Below are 25,421 nucleotides of genomic sequence, written 5' to 3'. Positions count from 1 at the left end.
CTCATGGTTTCTGCTTCTCTGTTTGGATGGATGTAAGGCTCAGCAGTCAATAGAGTGTGTAATGAAAGAAGCACTGTAATAGTACGTGATCGGAAAGACTGTAAATTGACCTGATATTTGCAGCTTGTACATTTAATGCCATGCTATTTAAGCAGCAATGAAAGCTTGTAAGCAACACTTTACTATTTGGCGGCAATTATGCATTTGCTTCCAGCATGTGCAGCACAGATCCAATGGCCATATTGAGATATTTGCTAAAAATAGTAATTCGGTTTGGTGGCAAACTCTCCCTAACTTTACGCCACTTGTCTTAAGCCTTGTTGCATATTGATTCATTTCTGTCAGCTTGATTGCAGTCTTACTTCCTCTGCGGCCTTGATTACTCCCTGTTGACAAATGTATTGAGCTGATAGAACTTGCTGAAGGTTCCCGCCGTTCCCCTGATGTGCAGATAAGCATGGACCACATTTGAAGTAAAAATAGTTCGTAAGAGTCCCTCAGGCAATAAGCAGATGATTTACAACTCCCCTGTTTTATAATTATGTAAAGTGTTTGAGACCTCCTTATCCACGCCTGTGCTAATTACACAATTGGGGGATTCATTTCAGTGAAAGTGCTAAAAGATCAATCTTTTATTTTTCATAAGCAGCAGTGGCTGATCTCTGTCATCTGCTATATTGAGTTCATTAGATGCAAGCATTGCCAGTGGCCGCTTCCCACCTTGAATGATTGAGGGTTTGCTTGATTCTCTCTGCATGTCCGGTCTTGCCTTGGACCATCTATAATAAGGATAAATGGGTCTGAAATTATATTCTATTGCTCTGAAATTATCAATTAGCTGTGCTCAGGCTGCCATCTTAGCCAGGTTTCTTTGATTATTACACAGCTCACTAAAATACTTGCTTCCATTCGATTAAGCATTAGGTTATGTAGGCATACAGTATATGTTTGTACCATGACTGCTTTATATGATGAGACTAAAATAGAAATTTGAATAAAATTTTTGATAGATGCTAGCAGCTCAGCTGTCCTCAGTCAAAGGAAGATATAGAGCTATGAGAGAGAGAACTGAAAATAGAGGTAGACATGTTACATTATAGCTAGATATCTAGCAACGGATCACAAAACTCATGGTTCGGACCATATTACAGATTTTGAGTCACGGATCGGATAATTTTTCAAATCAGCGAAAAAAAGTTTGCTTTTCATTTATTACTGAAAGCATACTTTAAGTGCTTCTATACCACAGCAAAAACTACTAGCTGAACTTAAAAAGAATAATTATTATTAAAAAGAATAATTACACAAATTACAAGCATAGATGGATACAACATAAAGTTACCTTATAAAGTCTGTAATAAATCAAGATCAGTTACACAAATTGCATGCATTGATGAATACAACATAAAGTTAGTAATAAAGCCTACTAATAGGCTGCTGTCTCTTTAAGACCAAATGCACATACCTAATATACTGACAAAAAACTGCTTTCTTTCTTAGCTATTTCAGTTCACTTAAGACATTACTGATTGTGTTTACCAGAATACTTGCCAAAACGGGAATTTTAATATATCTTTGTGTGTATGTTTCCGTTCAAGGACAGTGAAAGAGGAATCGATCTGTGTGAATCGCGCCACTCTCTCTCTGCATATGCTTGCTTCGGATGTGTGCTGAAGCGGTAGAAAGCAGCATGGATGTTCTCTTTTGTTTGAATGGTTTATCTCTATGATGGTTATATTTAACAACTAATCCGCATATCACATGCATGCCGAACCGTGGGGTCTGGTCCGTACAGATCACGGATCATCTACGATCTGTTGCACCCCTGTTTATAGCTGAATATGTTAGATTGCAAATAATAATTTTATATTAGTTATTTTAGTTCCAGTGTTTGTGTTGCTAGGCTTGTTGTTATGTATAGTACAGTACACATTCAATGTTATAATAAACAATTATTCTTAGCAGAAACGTTACAAAGAAAATATAAAATATGGTAAACAAAATGTAAAACAAATTTTCATAGCCATTTATTTATTTAATGTAATTTATGGCAATATATATACAGATCATCACCATCAGACAGATCGGTGTATATGACATCAAACTAACAAAGAGCATTTAGAGAGCAGATGAGTCTGCATGCTTTTGAATCGCTTTCACGGTACTTTTGTCGATCGATCTCTGCAGTACTTCTATAAATCTAATGCTTCACCCAATTCGTTCAAAGCGTGGATTGAGAAATGAAATGCAGCTGTGTGTTGCTCGAAGACGAACAGTTCTCAGCAGACAACATTGTGTTTAAAACAACACAATATTAACTTCTTATTTGTTGAACTCTTGTATGAGAACAGTATCACATTTGCACTCGTGTGATATTGCATTAATTGCTAGTGGGATATTGCTTAACTATATGATGTAAATATGAGGAATTTTTGCCCCATGTCTTGAATTTTAGGGACATTCTAACTAGGTTCTCTAGGCTCCATCATGCAGTGAGTTGTTGCTCTGGATCATATTTGTCATCAATCAGCTGAATGAAATGTCCACGTAGGTCTAGAGCGGGGCAAGTGCATTAAATGCATTAATAATTTTAACATGTTATTATTCACCGCAATTAATTAATCTAATGAATGCGTTAATGGACAGCACCATTGGTACATATCAGCAAAGGTGGCTGTGAAAATAAATCTGCATTGTTTATCCTTTTGATGTTTCAGAAGCTTATTTTGTACTCAGTGACCCATTTTTGTGTTGATGTTGATGTTTATTTTGGATTATTGTCCTGATGGAAGACCACAGCCCATTGTAAGATTTCATTGTAAGTTCATTGGAACCCCTTAATTATTGCTCTGATGGTGGAAATGGGGATTTTTAATGCTTTAACTCTGTTCTTAAAGCCACTTTCTGTTTTGTGAAGCTCAACAATCTTTTCTGTTCCACACATCAGAACTATATTCTTTAGTTTTACTCCTTATGATGGTTGATTAAGGGAATTGGGCTTTTGTGTTCCTCGTATTTATAACTCTGTGGAACAGGAAGCCATGGCTGGACAATTTCATGTTCCTAGTCACCCTAGTGTGCTAAAAAAAATGCAAATATCAATGGTAATATCCTTCAGCGAGATTTTACTCATAATAATTTCTAGGGTGTCAAAAATTGTGGCCAATATGCATTGGAGAAAAACAATTATTTCATCATGAGATTTTCTCCACACTTTCAATTTTTTTACTTTAATAATACATTAGAATTTTATGATTTTTTTTTTTTTAATGGAAGATCAAAAGGATAAACAATGCAAATTAATTTTTTTACAACTGCCTTTGCTCATATTTACCAAGGTTGCCAATAATAAGAATAATAGTGGAGGGCACAGTATATATATAGTTAAACTTTACTTTGCATTATCACTCACTGTGCATATTGTATATTCTGCCAGAATCCATCAAAAGGATTTGGCACTGATGCACATTTATTTCAAATAGACAGATGCACTTTGATTAGATAAACAGCCTACTTGTCATACATGACCAAATAAAAACTTATATAAATATCAGATGCGAAAATCTGAAACATAAATTGCACATTCAACAAGGTGTGAATGTATCAGATATGAATGTTGTAAAACAAAACATGATCTCAAATAATCTAAAATAAGTTCTGTCTGCACTCTGTAGTGAGAGCTTCATGTCTCTGTCATAGGAACGGTGAGAGAAAGAGCTGTTCCGTCCACTTTTGATTTAATCTCAGGTGGTGGACAGCATGCAAGACAGACCATTATTTCTGATGAAAGGCAAGGTGGAGCTGGTCCAGTTGCATTGAGAAGAGATTTGGAGATAACAGCATGGGATCAATCACCGATCCCTGGGGGACTCCTGAGCAGGTTGGCTACTGTTTTCATACAGTATATGGCCAGTATAGCGATATCCACTCACTCTCGGAGGTAGACAAAACTAATAACCAACAACTGTTGTTTCCACATGAAACCCAATAGCAGAATAATTTGCGTTTCTGTTGTCATTTCCACCAGATATATTTGCATAATTTAATGCGTTCCACCTCTTTTTGTAACACCTAAACATCACTGTCAGTTTCTCTCCACTGTTCACATGGAACATCTGTCAACAGATTCGTTTTGGTTTAACAAACGTGGGGAAGGTGTGAAATACAGCTCTGTTGTTAATTAGAGGCTTGTTTAACAAAGAGACATATACCAGACCTAGACTTCATTGCTTCAATTTGCCTTCAGTCAGGATGAAATGGCATAAAGCCAGTGGTTTGCTCAAGACAGAGGTTAGACAATGCAGTTCGCACTCGGAAACTTGGTTTGTTGTGCCTAAAAAAAAGATAGCAATAATAATCCAAGGAGGAAGAGGTCAACACATCGGAGGACAGAGTTGGATTTCTGCCACTTCTCTCCTTCTGTTTTGTATTCTTTGTAAAACTACTGAAACAGTTGCCTTTCTTTAAGCAAATTACCTATAGGATTATTTTGATAATTAATCTAGATATTTCTTTCAATCAATAGATTATTCATATTTATTTATGTATTTTATGTGCATAAATATTTAATGTGCCAGTGTTTATAAGCTATGCTTGACAGTACATCAGGTAACTAGTGAAGGCTCAACTAATCAATAATTTGTTGTCAGTTATTTTTTATTATCAATCGATTTGTGTTGCGGGCATGAGACAGGGATGACACCTGACTTTGGAAGTATCAGAAATGTGGTGTGGGCAGGTGAGTGACAAGATAGTCGCTTGGCCTCTAGAGATTGATAAGAACATGCCAAGGGCTACCCAAAGTGATAATACACAGCTCATTTCCGTCAACTTAGACAGATCACCTTCCCTCTGAAACCTGCGGCATTGTCTCATTTTCTCATTCCCACAAACACACTCATACACACTCATTTGCACAAAGGTATACATGCATTTTTCAATGTGCTGACATATTATAAGTGGTTATGCATTCTCTTATTATACCTCAGAGCTTGTTCATGCCATCAGAGGTCATTAATTTGTAATGTGTGAATAATTAAAGGCACACAATGAAATTTTGTTTCCTGTTCAAGTTGGGATTTGAGGCATGTGCCAACAGTGTTTGCAGTATCCATGAAATCATTTGTGGACAATAGATTAATCAAGTACACAAGATTATTCTGTCAGTAAGGTACTGTATTATGTTTGTGGCAGACAGACTGGTGTTGTAGGCCTATCATTTTGTGGGAAATAAAAATGAAAGCTTATGCAAGGAACTCATCATTTTGATTTGTAAGATGCAACGATCTGTTTGTAGAAAAATGTAATTATAAGATGTGTATAAATAATTTGGTATTTTTATGTTTGATAAAACTCTTTTTCCCAGGTCCAATGGCAGAATGGAGTGCATGTGAACCAATCATCTCTTCCACTTTAGTTATAGCATGAAATAAACGTGAATAATCTGTAATGTAATCACAATCAATGTTTCAACTGTGGAAAAACTCAATAAAAAAGCATGTCATGTGACATCACCTTTACCTCGAGAAGGTCATTAAGTGACCATAGTTTATTTATAAACTAGGAAAAATAACCATAGAGAAGGGCATATCACTAAATGTATACATATTTTATAAAAAAAAATGCTAACTGAGAGATGTCTAACTAAATAAAGAGATGTCTAACTAAATTGATGAGTAAATTTCCTAAATTGACAGAGTTCTCTTTGAAGTATGTCAGACTTTTCCAATCATGTAGTCCACTTAAAACCCTCTGCTTACTTACAGTCGACTGCAATCTCACATTCAGATCTGCTTTCATCTAATTAACAACTTCTGTTTCATTGTGACTTTACCAATTTTATGGTTATATATTCCCTGCTGTGAAGATGTGGCATTACATTGTACAGCAATGTCATTTTTGCATTCCCTCTGAATTTAGCTTGAAGTAAGTCACATTGCAATATGAAGAATAAATAATAATAATAATATGTGTGTGTGTTTGTGTGTGTGTGTGTGTGTGTGTGTGTGTGTGTGTGTGTGTGTGTGTGTGTGTGTGTGTTTGTGTGTGTGTGTGTGTGTGTGTGTCATCCCGCATAGATTGTTGTGAATGTCAGGGTGTGAATCCAATCTCCCAGTCTAAGCAATGAGAAGACTACAAAATACAGGCTCACACATAGTAATCCTAACTCTTTCCACCATGTACTCAACACTGTCAACAACTATAATCATTAGCAGTCAGCAGGGATCCCTCTCTCTGATTCATGCCATGAATTTACATGCCAGTTAATACAAGCGTAAAATGACTTATATCTGCCAAAAACACTGTGTGAACGTTTCAGCTATTCAGATAATCACTCACAGAGATTTTATTGGGGCAGTTTAAAGCGGCATTCATTACCTCCTTAATTCATAGAGTAAAAGGATGGTGCTTAACTGATGTTATCATTGAGAAAATCGATATCCTATTCATTAGTTTGTGGCCCAAGTCTAGAATACAGTTCTCCTTAGAGCCCCCCCCCCCCTGCTGTTTATAAGTTTAAAGGCATATAGCTCACCCAAAATGAAAATTCCATCATCATTGACCTTCATGTCATTTCAAAACCGAATGACTTTCTTTCCTCTGTGCAGTACAAAAGACTGTGTTGATTGCTCTTTTCATGCAGTTACAATGAGCATCGACTTTTTGTTCTTTAAAAATAAATAAATAAAAGTAGTGTACTATATTCAAAGTCTTGTGAAGTAATATACAGTAGTTTTATGTACAAAACAGTGCCTTTTCTTAGTTTTTTTTTTTTTTTACACTTAGTCAGTTTGTGCTGCTAATGTAGTGTATTGACATTGAATATGAAGAATTTTTCTCGTGTTGGGATGGAATGATGATTAGAAATGATAACTTGTATTATCCCTCAGTGCTCAGTTCAATTGATTGAGCAGGTGTGGTAGTGAACAAACAAAATAAGTCAATAATACTTGCATCAGTGAGTAAATCACTGAATGAATGAGTGATTCAGTGAGTGAAAGATCTGTCTCTTGTCAGAGAAAAAGTCTGTTTTATTCTCTCTTGGCATTTTTCCACTGACACCATGAAGGATGTTCACAGCAAGCAACTCTGAACATCATAACACCAGCCTCTCCTACATAACCACATCGCACCTTGCTAGGAATCAATTAACACCCACAGAACACCTAAATCTTGGTTTCAGCATGCTGGCAATTTGAGTACAGCACATTAAGTCACGTAATAGTTGAGATGGGACTCTAAGTTCCTGAAGTTCATCTGAAATCATTTACTTTCTGAGTAGGCACAGTACTTCTTTTGAATAAGTATTATGACCGTTTAAAAAGTAATTTAGTCTATAAAGCATTTCCATTACACAAAAATTTCTTCACACTATATATATAAAATAAATATAAATATATATATATAAAAGGACTTTAAATTCTTTGGGAATCCAGAAAGGTTCTCATATGGCATTGGTGTGAAAATCTCATTTTGAAACCTTTGTTTTTAAGTGTGTATGTATTACAAATGCAATCCAGATGTACAAAATTCGCCATGTACAGTGTCAGTTGCTTTGCTTCAATGCCATTTACAAATAGTCCCCTGTGTCATCATGGAACAGTAATGTGTCCCTGGATGCTTCTCATATTTTCAGGGTCCTTCTTTCATAGTGGTGAACATGAACTGTAATATAAAATATCATTTTTACATTCCCATTTCCAATAGCAAAACTGACTTTACAAAAGATATTGATTTCAATTATGTTGGTCAAAAAAAGAGAAAGATGTCAAATTTACATTCGCTTCCTCCGCCATTGTATTGTGATCGGAGAAACAAAGCTTTTTTAAAACTTTTAATTCAATTGAATCATTTGCTTCACAAAATTATTCACTCTTTCTAGGTTTTCGAAACATGCCTGTTATTCAGAACGGTATGACTGCCATGAAAACTCAGCACTTAAACATGCATAAAAAACAAATTGCATCTTTTACAAACAAATTGTTTCAACAATTAACCTGTTAAATGAAATGTCTGTATACTACGTTACTTTAGTAATTTTCTTCTTTTGTTTGTTTTATGGAGAGCTTAGTTAATCAGACCAATAAGAGACTTGCAGCTACTACCCTTCCTTTTTACTATATAAATGTGTCATTAATAATGTATAAAACTGATTTGAAATCAGGTAAAACCCTTACCTTACTTTGGCAGTTTGATACATGCACCAAATCACAGGCTTGAAATAAATTATTCGCAAAGGTTTCGAAGTATCATGAAAGCGCTCAGCATTAGTATTAGAAACACTTACGCAGCAGCATTTACTAGCTTTCTGTAATTTAATGCCAAGGTAATCACAGAGTACAGTGTTATAGTGTACATACAGATGTTTTTATTTTTAATTTTTATAAAAATGTACAAATTTATTATAGATTCAGTGTTAACAGCTGTGGAAATCTCAGCTCTCCAGAATCTCACACAAAGTAGAAGGTCATCTGGTACATTTTGTGTACTGTTTTAATAATACAGCGAATTTGAACATTCTTCATTCAACATTTTTGGTTACTATATAGGAAAGTATGCATGTTCAGATGCCGCCATATTAATTCATTAGTTCGCATTTGTTGTACTGCGTTGTCTTCTTATAATATTTGTACCATATTTATTTTAGTTTCTCTTTGTACTCTGAAACCTGTGGGAATGCGTTTATTTGTGATAATGAATATTAGATTGTCAGTTTGTCCTTTTTTGACTGTCAATTAAATAAACACAGAATGACTTTGCAGGTGGAATTAGTTTGATTTGGGTTCCAGACCTGTTCGGACCCTCTACTGTTTTAGCATTCCTCCCGGGAGCTCATTATTCCAAACACTGTTTGGCTGTGCCACAACAAACAATATGCATGTGTGTGTACACCCATATGTGTGTGTGTGAGAGAGTCTGCCAGCAGTGAAACATGCAGCAAGCTGGCCCAGGTTCTGCTTTTCTGATTGATCTTCAGGTGACAGGCTGTGTCAGGGGGCTCATCGCCAGCCTGTCAGTGCCTCACCTCCCTTCCCTCTCCTCTATCCAGTCCCTTTCCTTCCTCTCTCTCTTTCTTGTCCTCTCTTCTCCTCTCTCTTCTGTCATCCTGCCAGAGATCAGGAGCAGCTGCTGTCCCAGGGGTCCAACTGTCTCCTAGATGCTTCTTCTCTTACGCTGGCCAAACAGTTAAAGAACTGTTTGTGTGCATGGTTTTTATGTGTTTAATGGAAATTGTGGCACACACACAAACAAAAAAAACTCACTAACCACTTGCAATCCAGTTTAGCCAGGTGTTAAGTGTGCTGAAGTAGCGTTGCACTGTGAGTATTTAAATGAAGTCATTATCATTATTTTCAGTGCAAACACGCTTCCTTTCTAGGCAGTTGCTTTGCTGGTGTGCTTGTGTCATGTTATTTTATTTGTATTTTCTGTTTAGCTTTATTTTACATTTATTTCAATTTAAACTTATTTATTTCATCTTTATTTCAAATAATAAAAACTGTGTTTAGTAGTTTTCGTTATCTGTAACAACTATTATCTGCAACATGTGAATTGTATTCATGACTTGTTTGTGCTGTTATCTAATTTGCATAATTACTTCAGTGAATTAGGTGCTGAAACAGACTGCACGCGCAAATGAAAGGTGCTATTAGTGGGCAGTTCATTTTTAGTAAATGCTGTCTGCTCAATCACACATGCACACACTCCACGCGTGCTGCGGGACATTCGGTGACCTTCCGTGTCGTGTGTGAGTGGCTCAAAGTGCGCCACAGTTAATGACTGGCTCATTTACACTGTCTCTGTTTTAATGAAGTATTAACATGCGCTCGGAGAGTAATTACAGGTCCGTTCCCGTCGGGCTTGTCAGACTACAGCAGGGAGTGCAGATGGAGGAAGGGTCAATTGTTCACACACTCTTATAAGCTAATCAATATGAGTCCATTTACAGTAAAGGTTCATTTGCAAAGCCATACAATAAACAGCATTATGGATTGTCAGCGGCATTACTCTGATGTTTTTTGGTTTATGCCAGCAACAGATTGTAGCTTGCGGCTTCTAATGTCTCAGAAATGGCTTGCTAATGAAAAGTGTTTTATTATTCGCTCTTTTTAATTAAGTTTAAAGTTTGACGCTTCACAGTGAGTGTGAGAGTTTTAAAGTGCTGGAGGTTCTATATTAACACATTTTGCAGCATGATTTTGTTGTTATAGAATGGAATCAGCCTTGTGTCTCTCTCCAGTATCATTTGAGCATATTTCAACATTGTTTCGCAGCATTGTGTTGTTATCTGATCAGGAGACGGCCTTTAATCAAATCAAAAGCTGACATGGCCATTCTTTAGTGAATCAGAAAGGCCGCTCCACCTCTAAAATAAGAAAAGAGGAGCTTCTGTTATCTACAAGAAGATTCGGCGGTCTCTATCCCTCGGGTTTCCTCTGAAACAAACTGTCTCTTGAAGCTCTGCAGTGCATTTTTGTCTCTGCTCTCCCATGACACTGCCCTCCCCTCCTTTTCCTCCTGTCCTCTCGGCAGAGGCTTTAATCCTATGCGGTGTGCTCTGCCCATGGCCCGGGTGGCTGTCCTCATCTGGCTTTGTGTTTGTAATGAGAGGACAAGATTGTGTTGTCTTTGATCTGAGGGGCTTCAGTCTTACAGCATGCTACCTCGTGTAAGGCTGGGGATTTGCTATTGTGTGTGTTTGGATCATTTGCTCACCTTCCCTTGCCCCTCCTTCACACACGGCTTCAACATGCTTCCTCTTCTTTTTTTCTCATTTAGTCTCATCTCATCTCGTTCTCTTCTACTCTCAGGTAATCCTGTGTGTTCTCATAAAGTCTTTTTGACTTCTCTCTATGGTAAATCTCATCATGTCTGTTCTGGTCTCAACTCACGAATCTTATGGTGTCTCTCATCTCGTTCTAACACGTCTTCTCTTCTTGTCTCTTCTCATCTCATGCTGTTTCCTTTTCTTTATCTTCTAGCCACCCTTCTTGTCTTTTCTCATCTAGTGTCATCTGTTTTCCTCTTCTCGTCTTCTCTGATGTCTAGTCCGTTTATTCTCTCTTCTCATTTAGTCTCATCTCATCTTTTATCATTAATGTCATCTAGTTTCAGTTGATATTGTCTCATCTTATCTAGTCTCTTCTCTGTCTTAGTCTGTTCATTCTGTCTTCTCTCATGCAGTCTTCTTTCATCTCAGAATTTCTCTTCTTCTCTTGTCATCTAGTTTCATCTTTTCTAGTCTCGTCTCATCTCTTCCCTTGTACTCTCCTCTTTTCTTCTTTGTTGTCTAGTCTCACTTCATCTTTTTTTATAATGTCTCAGACCTTTTAGTCCTCCTTTTCCTGTCATCTAGTCTGTTTATTATGTCTCATCTCATCTAGTCTCCATTCATTTAATCTCAGATCTTCCCATCTAGTCTCCTCTCTTCTTTGTAATCTAGTCTCAGTTCTTTCATTTTTTTCTCATCTAGTCTCATCTCATATTTTCTCTTTTAGTCTTCTTTTCTCTATGTAGTCTCAGTTCATTCTGTCTCATCTTATCTCATATCATCTCATTTAATTTCAGATCTTCCCATTTAGTCTCATCTCTTCTTCTTTGTCATCTAGTCTGTTTATCCAGTCTTCTTTATAGTCTTCTGTGTGATCTAGTCTCTGTTCATTCAGTCTTGTCTCATCTAGTATCATCACATCTCATCTCTTCCCATATATATTCTTCTCTCTTCTTCATTGTAATCTGGTCTCAGTTCATCTTTCTCTTCTTGTGTAGTGTTGTCTCATTTTATTTCATTATTTATCATCTAGTCTCCTCTTCTTCACTGTCATTTGGTCTCAATTTATCCGGTCTCGTCTTATGTAGTGTTGTCTCATTTTATTTCATTATTTTTCATCCAGTTCTTCTCTTATTTCTTATTTCTTCTCTGAGAAGAGTTTTAGTCCATTCCGTCTCTTCTCATCATATCTTCTCTTTTCTTGTCTCATCTCTTCTTGTCTCTTCTCTCCTCATCTTGTCTCGTATTCTCTCTTCTCGTTTAGTCTCATCTCATCTTTTCTCATTACTTTCATCTAGTTTCAGTTGATCCTGTCTCATCTAATCTAGTCTCTTCTCCTCTGTCATAGTCTGTTCATTCTGTCTCTTCTCATCATTTCTTCTCTTTTCTGGAGTCGTGGGTCCAGCACTATGACTTCTCTTCCTCTTCACATCATCAGTGTCCCCTGAGCCAGTGATGGTGACAGAGTCATAGACTTTAATAGTGTCAGCAGGAATTTCATGGGACATCTCTATTAACCTTCAGCTGATGTACTGCACGTCCCGGGACGCAGACTGACAACACTGCGGACCTTTTTTTACCTGCTTTCACACAATCTCAAAAGTGCACCTCCTGGGATTTGCTCTTCTAAGCATTAACTTTTGCTGAATTGAATTACGTGGCCCAGGAATTGGCAGAATTACCTCAAGTGCTTGTTAATGAGCCTGACTATATTGTTTTACTTCCTATGGGAATCATTAGGTTGTTTAGATTCGACAAGAGACCTGAGTTTAGCAGCTTGATAAGAAGCACTCATATTTGGTGAATTAACTTGAATGTTTTCTCTTCCCTTGCAGGAATTTTCTCTGCTACGATTGGACGATTTAGCTGATCAACGAGTCAACATCGTCGGGTTTTCAGTCTTCAACAGGACACATCCTTTCTTTGAGGACTTCGTCCTCAGCCTCAATCGATCCTGGCAGGAGAACTGTGATCATGCTCCTTTTGCAGGAACACCAGTAAGGCTGAGAAACTCTTAGTTAAAGATGTTTTGTATATATATGATTAAATCAGTGTTAAAGGATAACTCCACTTTCAGAATTAAATCGAAAAATTATTATAGTTCACCCACAAATGAAAATGATATCATTAATGACTCACCCTCATGTTGTTCCAAACCTAAGACCCTTGTTCATCTTCAGAACACAAATTAAGATATTTTTGATGAAATCAGAAATCTTTCTGTCCCTCCATAGACACCAATGCAACTGAAACGTTCACGGCCCAGAAAGGTAGTAAGGACATCGTTAAAATAGTCCATGTGACATCAGTGGTTCAACCTTAATTTAATGAAGCTATGAGAATACTTTTTGAACAAAGAAAACAAAAATCACTACTTTATTAAACAATTTCTTCTCACTGCATGTTCACAGGAGTACCACGATGCAAAAAGTATTCTTGTAGCTTCATAACATTACTGCTGAACAACTGATGTCACATGGACTATGTTAACGATTTTTCTTACTACCTTTGTGGGCCTTGAATTTTTCAGTTGTGTTGCTTTCTATGCAGAGTCAGAAAGCTCTCAGATTTCATCGAAAATACCCTAATTTGTGTTACGAAGATGTTCCGAAGTACTTACAGTTTTCAAAGTACATGAGAATGAGTAATTCATAATATTTTTATGAAATCAGTTACTTTTCGTTCTTTCATGAAACACAAAAGATGTTAAGTAGAATGTCCAAGCAGCCAATTTATTATCATGAAAGTAGACTGTGCTTGTCCTTATGAACTCCAAAAAACAAAAACATCATAAAACCATTAAAAGTAGCCATATGTTCACTGTGGGTTACACTTATAATATTTTTGATCATTTTGGAGCTTGAAATCATAAATTCACTTTCATTTTATGTAAAAGAGCAACTTGTGAAACAACACAAGGGTGAATAAATAATTACAAAATTTACGTTTTTGGGAAAGCTTTCCATTAAAAATTGTCTCTTTTTAAGTTTATGTCTAGTACATATTATGAAATAAGTCATTTATTTATAACTCAAGGATGCTTTGTTAATTAATTTGGAACAGCCTACTACCCATGTCCTCTTGCTTACCTTGATGCAGAGGCTATGGCTGTATAATTCATCACACAGTCACATATTCACCCTGAGGAATACACACACCCTGCATGTTCACGTCAGCACAGTTATTTCCGTCACATTGGAAATGAAAACATCTGTATAATGTATTATTCCTGATCTCAGTCCCAGTTTGTACTCCATCAAACATCCAGGCAAGCTAATAAAGAAAAAAAATGATCAAAGATCGATCGGTAACATTTCTTTATCTGATATATGCAAGTTAGTCCAAATAATTCATTTAAAATGTTTGTACTCTAATTAAAGCTGAATGGACTTTTGAAGACTTTAGGAAAAATAAATGCCTACTGCTTTAAGAAACTAACCCTGGTTGCACTTCTCATTTAATTAGGTCTAATTTTTAATTAATCAGAAGATGGTTTGTAGTCTGGCAGACAGATGAGAGAGAGAACAAGTCTAAACCCCACAGCGAGACTCAACTCTGTGTTACACACTGGCCTAGAAATGCAAGCCTCAAAAACTAGCTTGGTCTAATGTGTTTGATAGGGAAGACACTAACCAAACAGATATTTAGGCCCTGGACTTAATTAGCCAAAGACTAGACTGGCTAGTCTGCGCAGAGATTAACCAGCGAACCTGCATATCTGCCTCAGTCAGCAGCGCGCAAACATTGTCATTCTGCATTCGCCTAATGAGAGCATCCAGGACCATTCCCTGCGTCTGACCAGAATAGTTACACTGTTTTCGTTTTTTTCTACAGAAAGGAGAGAAACGTAGTCAACCAAATATACACAGACTGCTATTTTAGTCACACATTCAATCTTTCCTCACGACACATAAACACACATCTCCACCTCCTCTAAGCTGCTGTGCTGTTCCATAATGCAGCATAACATATCCTCATTACAGAAAGCTTTAGGACCATAATGGATGTCAGAGGGGAAAGGAAACTCCACAGCCTTTGCTGGAGTGCATTAACACGCCATCTGATATAATTAAAGTGGTCAGTAATTCAGTTCCAGGGGGCTGAGGGGGCAAAGGAAGTGGTGGTTGTATCACAACGATCAACGATGAAATGTCTGAATGGCCAAATGCATGCAGACAACCAAACACCCAAATCCATGTGCTTTTTTTGAGCATTTAATTTCACCACCGCAGGCATTTATACGTTTTTCACCCTTCAGAATTCTTTGTAGTAGATATTAAAACATCGATGCAGGAATTTACTCCCATTCAAATAAGAGCATCAGTGAGGTCAAGGAGGTGGAAATTATTTTGTGTGTGTGTGTGTGTGTGTGTGTGTAACTACTTAACATATTTTAAGGACAAATTTGTACCCAAAAGTTAGCTAAACCTGGCAAAATCTCTTTTGGAGATGTCCCTCTTTTGATAAAAATTAGGTAAAAGGTTTTTATTTTTGTTTATTTTTTTTTGTTAAAATGCAGAAAAAAAAAAGTTTTCTGTGAGGGCTAGGTTTCGGTGTATGGCTGATGTAAAATATACTTTTGTACAGTATAAAAACCATTATGCATGCCCCCAATGAGGTAGGTCCCCATATTAGAATAAAAAAGGCTGAGAAATAAATTGATCAAATAAATGTATCTCTAATAAATCAAGCTCAATATCTCCAAATGGCTCAGAATGCAGATAGAACCTTATAATTCCAAGGCAGCGACCCCAATCTAAGCTAAAATCTTAGCGACCCCAATGGTTTTAGAGTAAATATTAAGGACTTTTATAAAATACAATTTAATTAAATACAGCTTCATGGTCTAATGTATTTCCGATGTATTTTCTAGTGCATTCATGTTTTATTTACAGGGAATATACAGCTATACTTTTTTGCCAGTAAATCCCTATGGATAAAATCATCCGCCAAATGCATATTTATTTCTACGCCTGAATACCTAAAATCACTAATCAAAAGCTTGTCAGCATACTTTTGGCCATGAAGTGTGTATCTCACTCGGCTTACCAGCCTATAGTTGGATTGTACTGCTTTCTGTTCACTAGGTCGGTGTGTTTACTCTTATGTGTGTGTGTTTCAGCTTTCGTCAGCGCTGCTGTTTGATGCGGTACACACGGTGGTGGCAGCCGTGCAGGAGCTGAACCGTAGCCAGAACGTAGGAGCCACTCAGCTCTCCTGCAAGTCCTCTAAGATCTGGGAGCACGGCACAAGTCTGATGAACTACCTGAGGATGGTAAGAACCGCAGGGAGAGCCCACGAGCTGCCAGTCATCTCACCTGCTGCCGTTGCAGGCTCATTCATCATTTAGTTTTTGCTCTCTGTACCACTGCAGCCCACAAACCCTGGTCAGAACTGCAGCCTTCAGCAGAATCAGTGAAACCGAGACATTGTGTCATTAAAGATTAACTAACATCAGCTTGTCATTACTGCATCATCCTATGCATGACATACGCCGATCTATAGCTGCTTCCTGCATTGTGCGAACGCTTCATGTGAGGAGCTCTGCCGTCCACGTAGCTCTATAAATCGATATAGCACTGAAGACTTTTGTGGCTGGGATCGCATGATACCCCCAGGCGTTAACATGATGTCTCTCTCTCTCCGGATAGGTAGAGTTGGAAGGTCTAACAGGCCGCATCGAGTTCAACAGCAAAGGCCAGCGCTCGAACTATGCCCTCCGGATCATGCAGAACAGCAGGGATGGCCTAAGGCAGGTAAAGTAACTCTCCCCACATGATCCTATCAAGCCAGAGGTAAAACTCGCCATTATCTGTGTTTACGCTTCTGTCTGCCAGGAACACAATGAGATTTTCTGGCCGCGGTCACACGGATGTGATGTAAAGGTGGAGAAATCCTCTAAAAGCACATTGTTTTTTTTCCCCAGTCCTCAATCAGAAAGCTTGATCGTAAACGTGTAGGAAGGAAACTCTGATTTTCATAGAGTCCAGGGAGACGGCTAGACGGAGTGTGATGGAATTATTGTTAATTAGCACTTTCATGCTCCTGTGATTTTTATTGGCAGGTTTGGATGTAGATTGAATTGTTCTTGCGACATGAAGCGGGTCTCTCGCAGGTGTGCCATCTGCTATTAGTAAACAGAAACCGAGTATGTTTGGAAATTTAAACAGACAGTTCACCCAAAAACTAAAATGACCCTCATGTTGTTCCAAACCTGTATGACTTTTGTTTATATTCTAAACACAAATGAAGATACTTTTAATGAAACTTAAGAGATTCCTTTGAAAGTCCATTCCACCAAAACTTTGACTGAGATTGTAAATGAACTCATGTGAATTTAGAAGTTTAATCCAGGTCATCTGAAGACAAATGATTGGTTTACATGATGGACAGGTTTAATTTAGGCTTTTATTTGCATATAAATGTTGATCATCGCACATCAGTTATGGTAAATGGAAGCTTAAATGTTATTTAATGATGCAGGAATGAACTTCATTGGTTTTCTCGCATCAAGCAACTTCTTGAAACTATATAAACAAGCTTTAAAGTTTTTGTGGAATTGTAATCTCATTAAAAAGATGCAAATTTCCCAGGGTTGCATAAAAAATATTTAAATTTGTGTTTTAAAGAGAAACTAAATCTTTCAAGAATTTCAAGAATTTGCTTGCCCGTTGAGTTCTGAAGAACTACTGCTTATTTAGGCTCTAAATGTTGTTTGTCCACTTCTTAAATAGAGTTTGAGATCACTGTGACAATGTGCTATTCTTTTGGTTTTTAAACATTTATCAAAAGTAGTTTTTTATTTTTATGTTGTTGTTGTTGTTGTTTTATGGATGTGCACATACCACTTAATTTAATTTATGTAAAACTGTATTTATGCTGCACTCCATCTGATGAGACTCTCATGACATTTTGGGGTTATTTTTGGGACATTTCTTATTATGAAAGATGGAAACATACAACACTTTTGTATTCACAAAGGACAGCTACGAAAGAATCAACTTAAAAGACTGAAGCCAGGCCCTTTCCCTGAAGGACTACCTGATACAGACCAAGAGGTTCAAAGCATTGTTTTTCCACTACTAAAATAGTGTGAGAGCATTGTGGCAGTGTTCTGTTCTTTTGTTCTTTTTTGAGTAATAGAATCAATCTTAGAATAAAAAATTACTCATAGTGTTGTCATAGGAAAAAAATTTGCATCCATTTTCACACAGCTGCACCTCTGAAGTTTAGAGAGTTTTCTTGTTTTGCCCCAAGCTGTGTCCAACAACAGAGTATGAGCGCTTTCCAATTTAAAACAGCCATTTAGGATAAACCGAGTTGACAGCTGACTGTTGTTAGCGTTGGCTGTTTCTGTTTATGACGGCGAGAGAGAGAGCAGAAGGGTAGCGCTGTCTAACAGCAGCCTGGTTTCTGAGTGACACCGTATTTCTACAGCCTTTGTGACCGTCACCTTGTGTCACTCATATATACTTTTTTATTGCTCTTTTAACCTTTCGAAACACTGTCAACTTTCTCTGTCAACTGCTGCTGTACGGCGAGCTCTGTGATTCGTGATGGACAGATGGGACAGTCGAAGGCCACTTTGTTCACTATTCCAGTCATAACAGCAGAGATCGGACTGGCAGCTGGTGTTCGTACCCAACCTTATTAGTTTCACAAAGACATCACTGTTTTTCTAGAGAGTAATATCCGCTGTCTCAATTTGATGTAATGCATCTGTCGCTTCCCTGGCCCGGCCCTTTCAGCGCTGCTGTGTGGTCCAGCTGGACAGCAAAGTTCATGCGAATGTCACCTCGCTGTCCTAACGTCACTCCCCTCTGCGCATCATTTTCTGTATTTGTTGCGCACTTCTTGTTGTGAAAAACTGAGCATTGAGGCAGAGCTCACAGTGTCTCGTTCCCTTAATGATAGACAATCACCCAAAAATCCACGCAGAGGCTATTTTCATTTAATGAGTATGAGTGTGAAAAATACAGCGGATGTGTTTGGATGGAATACTGGTGTTCTGCATAGTTTACACTTCATACAGTTTTTGTAAAGTGTGTTACACTTTGTATTATGCAGCAGTACAATACTATGTGCATATTTAATGCAGTGGTGCCAAGGGATAGTTCACCTAAAAACTCTGCCATTATTTGCATTGCATCATCATGTCATTCCAAGCCTGTGTGACTTACTTTATTCTGTGGAATATAGAAGATGATATTTTGAAAAATCTGTCAGTGACTTTATTTGTAACACATATATAAAATTTACATTTGAAAATGTTGAAAATGCCTTTAATTTGAGCAGTTTGGTAAAAGAAAATGACTGCAAATGACTGATATTATTTTTTATTCATCCATCACTGGAAGGTCAAGTTGATTGTATTGCAGTATGGGATACAGTTTTTGTGCAGTGTGTGTTCTGTTTGTGTATTGCATATTTTGGCAAAAGTTATGTACTGTGAGTATTAAATTCACTGCATGAATAATAATAGTAGTATGCTAGTATGCTAATCCAAGCATAAACAATAGCCAGGTATTTGAAATTATTTTACTTCAATCCTATAAATCCAAAATGAAAGATTTTAAAATATATTAGTATTGTCCAAAATTTTCAATAATTAAAAAAATGAATTATGTTTTAATTTATTTCATTTTTAAAAACGTATTAATTTACCCCCAACCAGTATAGCTTTCATTCTTCTGCAGAACAGAAAATACGATAAAAAAAAAAATGTTTGGAATGTTTTGGTAATTGTTGACTTCAATTGTATGGACAAAAACATAGAGAAATCTTCAAAATATCTTCTATTATGTGCCACAGAAGAAAAAACAAGTCCTTCAGGTTTGGAATGATGTGAGTCTAGGATAATTTCACGAAATGTTAATTTTAAGGTGTACTATCGCTTTAAGAAAAGAAGCCCCATCAAATGCCTCAAACTCATAACCTCAATTTTGCTTTGAACTATGCTTTTAGAGTTTCTCTAGCAGCCTCCATTTTAATTTTAATAAATTCTATACAGCATAATACAGGCTAAAATGAACATTTCTGGTTCTGTTATTGGCTCTTGAGTGTTACTGAAGGAGCTGTGGGAATCTGAAAAAGGTTGGGAAACACTGTGCTAATGTATATAAATGAAAAGTGCCTGCTAACATCCTGAGACAGTTTTGCGTTTGTTTATGTGTGTGATTTATGCTGTCAATATCCTGAGATATTTAAAGCAGAATGCTTCTGAATGCTCTGTCTCAGATTAGCAGCTATTAGAGCTATACGAATGCCTTGGCAACAAGTCTTGAGTGAAGCTGCCAGGCTTTATACAAAGACATGTGCACACATGCACACATCCACGAACGCACATGCTTTCATTTTCCACATCACAACCTGACAGATGCTTGAGGCTCGTAGCTGTTTCGGAGGCTACATCAACACTCTACCTACTGGGAATCCATGAATCTTTCCAGAGACGCTGGACAAACAAAAAAGATGAAACGTTGTGGCGGAGAGCGAGATGGAAAGTGGTACAGCTCTGAGAGCAGTGTCAAGTCTAGATTTATCCATCATGTCCTGGATCAGTTGGCAGAGCCGATCTAACGCAGCATACATGTGTACATACGCTTCCCTTCTGGAAGCTGGTATGGAGGGAGGAGAGGGAGGTGGGCATATGAGGCGGACCAGCACACACTATTGGCACTTCTAAATTGAATTTCACTGGCAAGCATCTCACATAGGTGAATTGTACCACACTCAACCAGTACTTCAATTTCACATCCCTTTCATCTCGAAAGATGTATATCAAACCCAGTTGGGATGACAAGATGGCTGCAGTGCTTTTTGTGCAGGTGTCTTTAAACCAAGCGTGGTTCTAGCAGAATGCCAGTCCTATCCATGTGCCAGTGGCTAATGAGAGCATGTAACATTTCAACACTTCGCTGATTATTTTACACACTGCCAACACTCTCCAAGACGTATTTGAAGAAGTTTAGGCGCATGGACTTAAGGTCATATGCTTCTGGGTTTAAAAAAATATTCCAAAATTAATGTTTCAGTGATTTGGGCAATAACACCTCACAACATTTTTTTAATTAAAGCTCCAGTAGGTAACTTTTGTAAAAATATATATTTTTACACATTTGTTAAACCTGTCATTATGTCCTGACAGTAGAATATGAGACAGATAATCTGTGAAAAAATCAAGCTCCTCTGGCTCCTCCCAGTGGTCCTATTGCCATTTGCAGAAATTCATCCGCTCCCGGTAAGAAACAACCAATCAGAGCTGCGGTCCGTAACTTTGTTTGTGTTCAAAATGTAGAAAAATGTATATAATAAGTGAGTACACCATGAATCCATTTTCCAAACCGTGTTTTTTAGCTTGTCCTGAATCACTAAGGTGCACCTATAATAAGTGTTTATATTCGGACTATTTTAGATTGCTTCAGGGGTAACGGGGCGGAGTAACCCAGTACCTTTGTGATTCTTCATAGACATAAACAGAGAGAAGTAGATCCGGCTACGATGTTCTTCCACAAGATGCAAGCAGTTCTGTTTATTAACCGCTAGAGCGTCAAAAGTTACTGACTGCAGTTTTAAGAGATCTGATTTAATTATCAGTTTCCAAGACTATGTGAAGGTTCTTCGTTTCATCTATCATTATATCTGTCATTCTCTCTCTCTCTCTTTCTCTCTATCTATCTATCTATCTATCTATCTATCTATCTATCTGTCTGTCTATCAATCATTCTGTCTTTCTTTGGTCTATCTATTGTTTATTCTTTCATTGTCTGTTGTTCTTTCTGTCTTTCTTTTGTTAGTTCTATCTATCATTAAATTGCTCTATTTATTGATTTATATATTGTGGTATGGTTCTCTCGCTGTGAGCTATTTCAGTATTTTAGTGAATAAAAGTCAAGCATGTTTTTTTTTTACATGAATATATCTATAGATGTAAAGGTTTGCATGGCCTATAAAACCCTTTTTGAAGTTGTGCATCAGTGGGAATCTGTGGCTTGTATCTGAACACTTGTTTTAATGGAGCAAAGATGGATCAATGTTCATTGGACAAAAGGCTTTAATCATTATTGGACGTTGGACTTTCAGTCAATGTATTTTTGCTTTGTCCCACCTGGAAGCTTGGCTTCTCTGTATAATGATCGGTAAAGCTTTCAAAAAGAAAGGACTTTGCAACAAATGGTCAATAATGAAACGCCTGTGTGTGTGACTGACAGCATTTCAAATGTAAAAGCACTGCTGTCGAAATCAGAGTGCTCATGCAGCCTGAAAAATACAGATGCAGTTATTACAGTCAGTCATACCAGATTTATTTGAGCTTTTATAAAAGCGGGTATTTTGCCTGCTAGGTTTAAAGTTTGGAGTTTGTTCAATTATTTAGCCAAGTAAATTCACTATTTAGTGAATGGGTATAAATCACGTAACAATGCGTAACAATAAATCACCATGGGATCTCTTTTTCTGATGGGTTTTTATAATGCAGTTTTTCAATTTATGGGTAAAACTAGGGCTGTGGTAAATTTAATTTCATGATGCTTTGCCCTACAATGTAAATTACACACGCCCATACTAAAAAGAAAAAACATAAACTGTGTATATTTGTAATTACTAACTACATAAGAATGGTGGGGGTGTGAGTGTGTGTAGTTTATGTTATTGGACAATATGTCCAAGTATCTTCAACTTATGTTTTACCACAGACCTTATTTTACTCATGAATTGAAAAGCCTTATTATAAAAACTCATAAGAAAATCTCCATGAAGGAATCCATAGCAAATTAGTCTTCTATGATTTTACAGCATATAGTTGCAGCACTTTGTTAAATATTTAATTTTACTATTTTTATTGATACATAAATCATTTATTGTATGTGATAATCCAGATATGTATAAAAAAAATTCCGGTTTCAATGTCAAAACTGAAATGTAAATGCTGCAATTGGATATTCAAGATATCCAAAAATCCTCTGCATATTAACTGCCTGTTTTCCTACAAAACAAGTTGTAATTAACTCGCTACACAATGATTTAAGGAAGTGTTCTTACCTAATAGCTAATTCAAGTGTTCTAATTAACTTAATTTGATAACTTCATCCATCTTGTATTTTGGAGCACAGTGGATAAAACCATGCATTACTTTTTGGTCCAGTAATAGTTTTTGCTTTAAGAAATAAAGGTTATGGGTTCTAATCTAGACCTAATATAATCAGTTTTATTATTTTATTTTATTTTTTATTTGTAAAATTATATATATATATATATAAAATTGCAGCTGTACCAGCAGATGTATAGCGTGGAAGCTGTTTGCGTTTTCCTTTTAGGTTTCACTGGAACGGAAAGCAAAATGTGTGACAGATTGGAAAAGGAATAGATTGGAGCATGTGCTCCAGAGAACATTGCTTGTCATTCTCTTCCACCGCAACAACCGCCCGACAAAACAAAATAACAAATTCATCTCATTTTAACACACACAAAAACAAAATAAACTGCTGCTAGAGAACTGGAAATGTTTCCTCTGTTTTAGACAGTAATAGACACATTCCTAGTTTGAGCTATTTAATAGAATGGTGGGCATATATATCCCACCTGCCCCAGTCATATATATGTTTCCTTTTGTTTCATTAGCAGCCAGAGATGCATCTTTTGAAAGCAGTGGCTCGAACATTTCTCCTAAGTATTTAGCCAACTTAGCATATGAAGATGTGCCGACATTAACAAGGTCACCCCGCCTCGACCATATTCCTCAGTTTCAGCAGGCCTGACGTTCCCCGTGGCTCTCCCTGTCTGATCTGGCATGTTCTCTGCCATAAGCTCCACCAGTCATCTCCATAAAGAGACCCCATTAAACACGGCCACACCGTACGGCGCAGCTTAGCATCCTCCGACTGGCATTCTCACCCACGCGTTTCCTCTCTCTCCACTAAACAAGTGATAAAAAGACTGTTTAGACTAGTAAATATTTTCTAGAGAATGTGCTTTAATTCAGGACACCCTACGTTTATCTTTATATGAGACTGGGTAATGAGCGATATCAAGCAAGCTAATAAGGAGTCAGTGCTTTGTAACTGTGGGCAGATGGTGTCCTCCATTGGCCTGCGATGGTTTGGCTTAATGGGCGATGTAATTCAGCCTGTTCTGGGATGAAGATGTTGTACGGAATAGGAGGGACAGAATTATGATGGGACACCTTTTCAGTCTAAAATGGGCTCTGACCAAGGACACGGTTTTCGTTTGTGAGCTTCAGAGATGATGTGGCTTGATCTCATTGACTTTGCCCCACTCTAAACGCTAGATAGTGTAGCCGCTGGGTCCCAGGGGGCAGGCCGGGCGGAAATGCCCTTCAGGATCCATGAGAAAGGATGCTGGTTGGTTTGGGCAACCTGCCAGCCAGTGTGCCCTCAGAGCAGCGATGCAGGGAAAGCATGCTTGCAGTAACACACACACGAACGCACCATTGGTTAGGTCTGCACAATATACGTAAATTGAACTGTAATCAATATCTCGGTATTACTGGTTTCAAGCTCTGCATTCACATGTAGCTCGTGAAAGTGTTTCAGTTTCTGAGAACATTTAGGTTCACTGTGAATTGTGCTATGCACATGTAAATGAACAAATAGACAAGCTTTTACTTTTTTGACAGCTGGAAAACAGTCTAAATAAAAGCTAAATGGTTTACCGTTTGAAAACAAAGAAATTAAGATAAATAAATATTAGTGTTGTCATTTAACAGTAAAATAAAATGATTTGTATTAGTCCCTTTTTTACAGTATTATTAGAATATATTTCTTGTTTAATATTTTTATTTCACATTATATTTTTATAGTAACTTTTTACAGTTTTAATACAAAATATTTCTTATTGTTTAATCATTTTATTTCACAATATTACATATCTTATTGTAATTTCACAATAAAATAAAATGATTGCTCATTTTTAATTTTGAAATATGTACAGTAGGCTACAGTATTACAGTATATTTCTTATTTTGTTTAATAATTTTAATTCACAGTTTCACAATGATCTTAATAAAAGCTAAATGGTTTAACATTTGAAATTTTCACAGTTATATTTCACAGTATTTAACAGTAGAATTTTTATATTTTTTCTGATTGGATTTTTATTACTTTTACTTTTTAGTGTTTATTGTACCATATTATTTTTATGTATTTGTAATTTTTGATTATACAATATCATAATAATCTCAATATTATAATCAATAATCAAAACAAAATCACAATGATTTTTAATATTATTTTTATATTCATACTTTTGGTCATTGTATATATATATATAATATTGTGCAGCCCTACCAATGATGCAGCTGTTTTAAAATGAGTCACTTATTTTTGTGCAAATCCATACACACACACACTTCCAGCCCCTTTGCCCAGCAGGTCTCAGCACTGCATCTTTCTCCCAGGGCTTGCGAGAGGCAATTGTCAATTGTCTTTATTTCCCCCATCGATAGCATCGTGGGCTATTAATTAGCCTGAGCTCTGGGGAGCCTAATAGCAGTCAGAAGCTGGCTGTCGGAGCCACGCTGCTGTTTATTTGTTTGTCTCTCTTGCTGTGGGGGGTTGGCCTGCTCACGCCAGCACAGGCCACTCTTGAGGATTTCGTAATTAAGTTTGGTAATAGAAGTAGTTAATCAAGGCCT

General features: G+C 37.0%; 1 protein-coding gene across 1 annotated transcript in view; it reads left to right on the top strand.

Annotated features, from left to right (window-relative positions):
- The window catches only part of LOC113115083 (glutamate receptor ionotropic, kainate 4-like), a 297,646-nt gene that overhangs the window by 229,880 nt on the left and 42,345 nt on the right, over window positions 1–25,421 (top strand). Inside the window, exons 9-11 of the mRNA XM_026282354.1 lie at window positions 12,607–12,768; window positions 15,894–16,046; window positions 16,423–16,527. Of these exons, the coding sequence (XP_026138139.1) occupies window positions 12,607–12,768; window positions 15,894–16,046; window positions 16,423–16,527 (420 nt within the window). The remainder of the gene's footprint in view (window positions 1–12,606; window positions 12,769–15,893; window positions 16,047–16,422; window positions 16,528–25,421) is intronic.

Source organism: Carassius auratus, chromosome 15 (assembly GCF_003368295.1).
Source record: "Carassius auratus strain Wakin chromosome 15, ASM336829v1, whole genome shotgun sequence".
NCBI lineage: Eukaryota > Metazoa > Chordata > Actinopteri > Cypriniformes > Cyprinidae > Carassius > Carassius auratus.
Note: the sequence above shows the minus strand (reverse complement) of the source record. Positions and strands in the feature narration are given on the sequence as shown.